This window comes from Juglans microcarpa x Juglans regia, chromosome 7D, assembly GCF_004785595.1.
Source record: "Juglans microcarpa x Juglans regia isolate MS1-56 chromosome 7D, Jm3101_v1.0, whole genome shotgun sequence".
NCBI lineage: Eukaryota > Viridiplantae > Streptophyta > Magnoliopsida > Fagales > Juglandaceae > Juglans > Juglans microcarpa x Juglans regia.
In genome coordinates, this window is record NC_054606.1 from 25,955,737 (window position 1) to 25,965,197 (window position 9,461).

General features: G+C 37.0%; 1 protein-coding gene across 2 annotated transcripts; it reads right to left on the reverse strand.

The window, feature by feature from the left end:
- Positions 1–383: 383 nt before the first annotated feature.
- LOC121238322 (phytoene synthase 2, chloroplastic-like) lies at positions 384–3,180 on the reverse strand. 2 transcript variants are annotated; one of them, XM_041135161.1, is made up of 7 exons: positions 2,997–3,180; positions 2,714–2,858; positions 2,377–2,427; positions 1,729–1,901; positions 1,265–1,500; positions 985–1,177; positions 384–648 (listed from the first exon to the last, which is right to left on the reverse strand). In XM_041135161.1, the coding sequence occupies exons 1-7, from the start codon at positions 3,036–3,038 to the stop codon at positions 484–486; spliced, it is 1,005 nt and encodes a 334-aa protein (XP_040991095.1). In that variant the 5' UTR covers positions 3,039–3,180; the 3' UTR covers positions 384–483. The 2 variants fall into 2 exon arrangements, with proteins under 2 accessions (XP_040991095.1, XP_040991094.1); XM_041135160.1 differs by having other exon boundaries at positions 2,714–3,180.
- Positions 3,181–9,461: the final 6,281 nt, after the last annotated feature.

Below are 9,461 nucleotides of genomic sequence, written 5' to 3' on the forward strand. Positions count from 1 at the left end.
ATCAACATACACCAGGAAAATCCGAAGTGGAATATCACAAAGGTTTCGCATAGTGCAAATGCAATTACGCACGAATTGGCATCTTCTCCAAACATCAGAAACATTTCCATCTCTTTTGCCTCAATTCCCTTTCCCTAGTTTTTATTATGGCAAAGGTCCTTCTGATGGGACCCACCTTATTTGTAATGATGCTTTTAAACATATTTTGCCTAAAAAAGAGAGAAAAAGAAAGAAAAAAAAGAAAAGAATAAAACATCTCTGAGGAGCCCTTAGGCATGTACTATGGAACTGATATGCTATTGGCTTTTGATCATATGTTGGGAAACTAGTAAGCTAGAAGAAGACAGCTTCCCAAAATACTAGAGAAACTAGTCATATAAAAATTTAGGAGTTTCAGAAAGGTGATCATGGTTAAGCTCCAATAGGCAATAACATTGTTAAAGTACACCCACATGATATCACTCCTATTTACAAAAAGCCTTGTTAGTGAAGGATCGAGATTGAGGTGGATAGAGATCTAGTGTATGCTAGAGGCAACATGAGAAGTTTCTTAGTCCTTCCAACGTGGGCTCGCTTTGTCAGATTATCATAATCGTTGCCCTCAATTGCATCCAGTATCATTCGATACAATAGTAAGGATGACCATACCTGCAACATCACCACAAATTATTCCCACCAACTTCTGCAAAACCATGGCTCCATCCTTACACTTCCTCTTTCTTTCTTTGTTTATCAACTTTCTAGCTAGGAATTTATCAAGAATGTACAACATGAAGATATGGAAGAGATCATAGTTACATTGGAAGTTTTCTTTTCTAGCATTCTAAGATGATTTGAAGAAGAATCTTCTAAATATCCAATTCTGAATGAGTGAATCCAATAAGATCTCAATTTACACGATGCAATTGCGCTTTAAACTTGAATGGAAGGAAGAATCATTAGCTACATTAAATATGAAGAGTCTAAATGAAAGTAGATACTTACTGGCCAGCGGCTAGCCTTGTCAAGCTGAGAAGCCCCCACCTCTGCCAGTTTGAAGTAGAACCTTGCTCTTGTAATCTGCTCTTTCATGAACTCTCTCCATCTATCAGTGACCTTCCTTGAGAAAATATCCTTGTCGCAGAGTCCAAACCGTGCAAGCTCATCTTGGGGAAGATAAACTCTCCCTCTTAAAGCACTGAAAGAGGAAAGATGAAAAAATGTTGAATAGACTGCTTGAGTGGAGTGAATAAAGTGCGAGTGCAGTACAGGAGGTCAAACTTACTCCTCTCCTACATCTCTGAGGATGTTGGTCAGTTGATTTCCTATACCCAAGTAGAGTGCTGCATTGTATATATTTTGAGCAGAAACCGGAGATTCTGGTGCAATTCCCATCACTGGAACACTCATTAAACCCACAGTTCCAGCCACGTAGTAGCAGTAAAGGTAGAGTTCTTGAAAGTTCTCATAGCAACATTTCCTTGTATCCATTCTCATTCCTTCAATCATGTCCCTGAATGGCTATGGTTGAAGAACAATAAAATTTTGTCAGACTGAAAAAGCTAGTGAAAATCTGTTAATTCCATGGAAAGAATGGGATGCATGAAGTTTCAGAAGAAATTATCAATTGAAGATTCATTTTTTCATTAATTTTATGAAGGGAACATGAAAACAATATGGTAAGTGCACAAATAAATGGTTTTAAACATTGCAAAAAGATTAAAAGGCAGAGATACATATCCTAAGCACCTTAATGTCTAAAGGGAACTTGAAAACTGTATCAGTTAGCGCAGCATCGAGCATGTCATAAGGGCGTCCATTAAAAATGTCTAGCAGTCTCTCTTCCCACCTATCAAGAGAAGCAGAGCTCAGATAACCAGCATTAGGGCCATCGACGAGTTCATCTGTTCTCCTGCACCAGACTGCAGAAAAGCAATTCACAAAATAAGAACATAGCTATTTCAGTGGCCAGTATTAGCATTGCTTTAAGTGGATGCAGGGCTTTAGGTTCAGTTAAATTGCTCTGAATTGAACCTGTTAACATGTGTCAAGATGATGTTGGTATTACTTTGGCAGTGGGTTGAAATACATTGATAAATCTGCACGGGGATATTTTATTGTCACCTAAAACATGAACAAAAATTAATTTTCTTATGTACATGATTTCTGTTATAGAGACATGTTTTATAAAGATTCAAGGAAAGTTCAAGCCATATCTGATCTTATGCTTCTAAGGACTAGCCAATATTATGAAAGAACTTCTTCATCCTATGCAATGTGGAATCTCAACCATCACCCTCTCATTTAAATCTGGTGCGTTACATATATCCTTAAATTTGCTTGAAAATCAATATCTGTCTCACTTGTGTATAATAAAATTTCAGGGTACATTCTTACCATATATGGCCCATATGGCTTTCTGTCTCTCCTCGGTCATTAGCAAAGTTCCTGCATCATGAAAGTAAACCAAACCAAACTTAATATCGAAGCTTATAAGTTTTGATTGAATTAGAAAGCCGATTCTGGTTTGAAGGCAAAGAAATGAAGAAGTTTGGAATCTGTTTGGAGTATTTACATCCGACTTCCATACATAACCAGAGAATCATTCAACCATATGAGAGAAAATTTGATGACTTGCAGAAAATTCTAGTCAGTTAGAATTCAGGAATTTCTAAATATATTGGATAACCTTGTTGAACTAATGAGTAATGAGAGAATGGAAATGAAGTTGGACCTAGATAGAAGGTCTTGGCATATTCTGCACAAATGTACCTGCACCTTTCATATGCTTCTTCAAGAAACATAGGGTGGAACCGTGGCTTCTTACATGGATCTTCCCGGGCTAAGTTGTTATTCTGTGACTGCCTTTTTACAATTTCCTGCACATGTAAATCAGCAAGAGGAATGCCATGCTTTGACAACGCAGGAAAAATGCGTGTGCTGCTGTGCTGGGGAGCCATAGCCACTTCAGATCTTATAATTATCAAGTTTCTAGATGGGAATTTGCCAGTGCTAACCTTGATACAAGGCTTAGCAGCAAGCAAACTCATTGAACACATCTGGCAATGCTAGTTCCTTTCTAAAAATATAGCAAATAAAGAGAGAAATTTCGTAGCATTGACTCATTTATAGGATTAAGATTCACATATTGTGCTTTCTCCAGGATATGAAGTCTTCTCTCTCTCCTCTCTCTCTCTCTCTCTCTCTCTCTCTCTCTCTCTCTCTCTCTCTCTCTCTTCTCTCTCTCTCTCTCTCTCTCTCTCTCTCTCTCTCTCTCTCTCTCTCTCTCTCTCTCTCCTCTCTCTCTTCTCTCTCTCTCTCTCTCTTCTCTCTCTCTCTCTCTCTCTTCTCTACTCTCTCTCTCTCTCTCTCTCTCTCTCTCTCTCTCTCTCTCTCTCCTCTCTCTCTCTCTCTCCTCTCTCTCTTCTCTCTCTCTCTCTCTCTCTCTCTCTCTTCTCTCTCCTCTCTCTCTCTCTCTCTCTCTCTCTCTCTCTCCTCTCTCTCTCTCTCTCTCTTCTCTCTCTCTCTCTCTCTTCTCTCTCTCTCTCTCTCTCTCTCTCTCCTCTCTCTCTCTCTCTCTCTCTCTCTCTCTCTCTCTCTCTCTCTCTCTCTCTCTCTCTCTCTCTCTCTCTCTCTCTCTCTCTCTCTCTCTCTCTCTCTCTCTCTTCTCTCTCTCTCTCTTCTCTCTCTCTCTCTCTCTCTCTCTCTCTCTCTCTCTCTCTCTCTCTCTCTCTTCTCTCTCATCTCTCTCTCTCTCTCTCTTCTCTCTCTCTCTCTCTCTCTCTCTCTCTCTCTCTCTCTCTCTCTCTCTTCTCTCTCTCTCTCTCTCTCTCTCTCTCTCTCTCTCTCTCTCTCTCTCTCTCTCTCTCTTCTCTCTCTCTCTCTCTCTCTCTCCTCTCTCTCTCTCTCTCTCTCTCTCTCTCTCTCTCTCTCTCTCTCTCTCTCTCTCTCTCTCTCTCTCTCTCTCTCTCTCTCTCTCTGCGCTGTGCTTGTCTCGTTTGGATAATACTTTAATGCACAATGCGGCATATGCTACAAATGGGCCAATAAAGAAGCAATCAAATTATTTCATCTTATGCCAAAGGTTGTGGCTTGATTGGCATAACTTCCAATCTCCAAAATGGTCGTCTGGAGTTCGAAATCCCATCTCTCCCAAATGTATAAAAAATAGAAAATAAAAAAAATTCATCTTATCATGAGCTCGCTGGTTTGGTTATACAAAACCAAATTATCTCATTTCATTTCATATAATCATTACAACTTTTTCAAATTTCCACATAAAATATAATAAACAATGCAACTTTTTCAAATTTAAAAACAAAAATAATATTAAAAATTTATATTATAACAATATTTTATTCAACTTTCAACAAAACATCTCATTTTATATCATTTGCACTGCGTAACCAAACGACGCCAAAACTTTGTTACTGTACTTCCAAGGTTTCTAGTGTCCACAGTCCATTGAATAAAACAAAGTAGGTCATAAAAATACACCGAAGGTTGATGGTTTAATCCGTCAAAATTTGGGAGTTACATCTATCTGCTTCATGACCTCTGAAGTTATTATGCTACTTTGTGCAATGAGCTATCTATCAATGATTGTTTTAACTTGTTTGGTGAAAGGGAACAAACAAGAAATCTTGTGAGGGATAACATGATTCAAGAGTTGGCACGTTCTTAGGTACAAACAAGAAATCTCTCTCTACGATTCTCTATATATATAGCTAAAGATGCTGCACATGATGCTGCCAACTAGAAAAACAAACAGTCTTCTAGATTATTATTGTTACAAAATCTGTCTTCTATTGTGTAGCCTCATTTTGGAATCTTGATCACCTCTGATTCCCTCAGGCCTCAAACCCTTTATTGTTTCATTTCCCATGTTTTGTCCTCCCCTCACTTTTGAGTGAAATTCATTCTTCCAAGTGACAACAATTAACCATCCATGCAAGAAAATTAAATAAAACTTCCCACTAACCATAAAAGAAAAGAGTTAGTTTACGTACAATCTCTATTTGGAGACTGCTCATATAAGTCCATACAATAATGTTTAAATTTTTTTTAAAATTATAATAATATCATTTTTAAAATGATTTTTTTTTTCTTTTACTTCTATTCATCAATGAGACTGCACACGTAATCTCTCACTCAAGACTGATTGCATATAGAATTTCTCCAAAGAAAAAGAGAGAGAAAAAAACAACGTTCCATCTCCTTCAAGAAATTAAAAGATTGAAACCAATTTATCTGAATTTGTAAATAAGATAGATAAATACTGAGCCAATCAGAGTTGTCATCCTGTGGGCGTTTGTAGTCCCAACGGTTAGGATAATGCCTTCCAAGCAATAGACCCGGGTTCGACTAGGGCTGATAAAAAAACCAAAAAACCCCCCACTCGACCCGAAAACCCGACCTCTTTGCACACAAATTCGCTATCGGAATTGGCCGACTCATTTGCCTTTTTCCCGGTATTACCCGTCTTAAACACTCAGAGAGTCAAAAGCCCTCTGGCCCCTCTCACACTTAAAAACTCAGAAGCGCTCACTCTCTCTCGCAACTCACTCTCTCTCCCAAGTCGCAGCTCTCAATCTACAAGCACCGAAAAACACTGATCGAAGGTAAGGATAGTTGTGATTTTTGTTCTGATGTGGGATTTTTGGGTGTTTCTGTGCGTGTTTTTGTTCTGATGTGGGATTTTTGGTCTCTGAAGGTTTAGGATTTGATTGTTGTGATTTTTAGTTTATGATTTTTGGATTTGTTTGTTCTGGGTAATATCCATCACACAAACTTGGTGTCTCTGTTTGAAATTCTTCGTAGTGGGTCTTAATCTGTTTCTTGCGGTCTATGGCTTTCAAAATCTGAAATGGCTGCTGTAATAAGTAATGCCCAAACAGGGTTGTATCTTGCAGACCGAGTTTCAATGAACTGGTATATCTAATAACAGATGTTTGGACCATTTCTTGATTTGTGCGTGTCAAGATAGAAGAAGAAAACTAGCTTTCAGGAATGAACTTGAATGAGGAGAGCTTTCAGGAATGAAAACTAGCTTCTGATTTGTCTTAGAGGGTAGAGGTGTGAAGAGAGAAGAAGAAAGCGCGAGAGACACGAAAGAAAAAAAAAAAAAAAAAAAAAAAAAGCAAAGAAATGGAATGGCCAGCAAATTTGGGTCAACAGTTTTGGCCTCCAGAAATGACTCTAGCTATTTTAACTGTTCATTTAACTAGTTCATTATATGATGGTTTTCAAGGGAACTGGCTAAAGTATAGCCAAGCAGTGGGTTTGCCGAGCCCACTACGAATGCTCTTATGTATTATTGTTAATTTGTTATCGTCATTATTTCCAACACCACCGTCAAAACTTCCAATAGTTTTGCAATTTTATTCGTGTTCTGTTGATTTGTTTTACTTTAAGTGTTTTGCTTAAATTGTCCTTGGGTTATATCCTATCTACTGTATAGTAATCATTCAAGTTAAGCAAGGTGACTTCATATTTTGTTCGACCTTCTTCATGCCCTTACTAATTTCGTTGGTTGTCATTGAAATGGTCCCATGTTCATTTGAAGGACGAGTCATTAAATGGGAATGCTTCCCAGAATTATACTGCTACTTAAAATGCTTTGGATCTCATTCTCTTGTTTAAATATACATTTGTATCTTTAAAAAATAGCACTTTTAACAATTTATGAGACTGAGCTTTCATTTGGAAGAATAAAGTAAATTTAGGATCTTTGGACCAAGGGAAATGACATTAATTGTAGTTGATCTCATGTATGATTGCTTTCTTTCTAGATTAGAATTCACATATTCCTATCTCCAACTGCCAATTATTTTTGTCTTATTTATTGTCGTGTAGCTTTAAGGATCAACATTTACTTATAAAAAAAGGAGTACAACAAATGCATGAGCTGAATTTGTTTTTCAATATATTAAATAGCTGTCCCCATGCAAGCAGTACAACAAATGCAGATATTACTATTTATATATATGGAATTAAAGTACTGCTCCTATGTAAATATATTGGTGTACCTGTAACATAATTTATCTCAAATTGCAGTTGAACCCTATGGAACATAGTGCTACTATGTCTTCATCTGGGTCTGAATCAATGCCCAATGTGATTCATTTGGATAGCTCTCTCCAAGTTTGGATAGCTCTCTCCCATGAAATACGATCGGCGATAGCTAAAATGATAATCATGGATGCGCTACTGTTTAGATTTGTAGAAAAACAAGGTTTTAAAGACTTTATGGCCGTAGTTGAGCCTAGATATCCCCTCTCGCATTATTGTTATGTGAGATTGTATGAAGATATACATGTTAGAAAAAGATAAGTTGAAGACCATGTTCATGGCATCTGATTATAAGATTTGCATCACTACTGACATGTGGACATCGATTCATAATCTTAACTATATGTGCATAACAGCCCATTTTATTGATAAGGATTGGATCTTGCGTAAGAGGATTATAGATTTTAAGAAAGTTCCTGATCACAAAGAGATAACAATAGGAAAAGGGATTGAGTCATCCGTACTTGGATGGGGCATAAAGAAGATATTTACAATCACAGTCGACAATGCATCCTCTAATACTACGGCCATTGATTATTTGAGGAAAAATGCCAAACTTAGGGACTGTCTGGTATTAGACAATGAACTTATGCATATAAGATGTTGTGCATATATTTTAAATCTCATTGTCCAGGATGGATTGAAAGAAATTGATAAATCAGTTGTGAAGATTCGAAATGCAGTTAAATATGTGAAGTCTTTCCCTGCAAGACTTAATAAGTTCAAGTCATGTGTAGAGAAACAAAATATTTTGGGTGGTGGGCTTCTTTGTCTTGATGTTCCAATTAGGTGGAACTCAACATATCTAATGTTGAGTGATGCTCTCAAATACTATGCGGCGTTTGAGGTGATGCAAGATGAAGACAATGAGTTTGACCCATATTTACGTGAGGTTGGACAAGGAATACCAACTTTACATGATTGGGAAACCATCAAGGTTTTTGTACCATTTTTGAAGCTTTTTTATGATATGACTTTGCGGGTTTCAGGCTCAGTTTATGCAACTTCAAATTTGTTCATTGGAGAAATATTTACAATCTATAACCATTTGAACAAATTTTCTATGAGTGAGAGTAATATGCTAAAAACAATGTCGAAGAGGATGTTGTTGAAATATGACAAGTATTGGGGGAATTTTGAGAAATTGAACAAAATACTGTTTATTGCATTTATGCTTGATCCGCGCTTCAAGTTGGAAGTTTTGGAGTTTTGTTTTAGAAATATTCTTGGTCATGAGCGAGCGTCGGAACTTGTTGATTGGTTAAGGAGGATGATTGAGCGGATGTATGAGCAATATTCAAAATCTAGTGTAGGTTCAAGTAGGGGCCAGTCAAGTGTTGGTGAGACCCAAAACAACACTTCTTATGATAATGTGGATGATATATTCAGTATGTATCACAAATATCAAGCATCAAAAGGTGTGGTAGAGTTTAAATCAAAGTTGGATAAGTATTTCATGGAAAGTGTTGAAGGATCGACACCCGACTTTGATATTCTACTATGGTGGAAGGTGAACTCAACCAGATATCCGATTCTTGCCAATATAGCTCAAGATGTGTTAACTATTCCCATATCTACTGTTGCTTCTGAGTCGGCATTTAGTGTTGGAGGTCGTGTCTTAGATTCATTTCGTAGCTCATTGGCCCCAACAATAGTTGAATCTCTTATCTGTACACAAAACTGGTTAATATCTCCCTCCATTAATTATGACTCCCAAGATGTAATGGAAGATGTTGAAAGCTACAAGTTAGAAACCGGTAAGTTTAATTAACTATATGTTTTCTTATAGTCATTTCAATTAATTATATGTTTAACATAATTTTTTATTTCATGTAGAGATAACTTTGAAGAATATTTTGAATGAGGCCGATTGAAGATTACAACAGGGCAGGGCCACAACTATAAGTCCACGTATCCTATCGCTATTGTATTTTCACTGCATGGTGAATCAAATGGAAGAAAACATGTTAGAAGTACAAGATGACAGTGTGTTGCAACAATATCCATCTCCTGCTGTTTGAAGCTAAATGACATCATTACATGTCTTCTTCGTATTGTGGTTGAAAAGGCCCCAACTTTATGTTTATCAATGAATGTTTGAAAACAGGTGATAGAAAGTTTTGCAAAGTTTAGATTAAAATTAAATTAAAAAAAGAATTATATGCCTGTTTAGCCATTTCATTATCTGGCAAAATGATTGGAAAAAAACAAAAACAAAAACTTATCGTTGTCATTGGTTGTAACATTGGTACGATGGAAACAATTGAGCTACCTATTTCTATTTAACAACGCATTTGCAGATCATAAATGTGGGGGGGTGAAAACACGACTCACTTGAGTTCCAATTGTTCAGATGTGACTTTAAAAATATTGAATGTTCTTCTCTTGGGTACCTTTTGTTCATGTTTGAC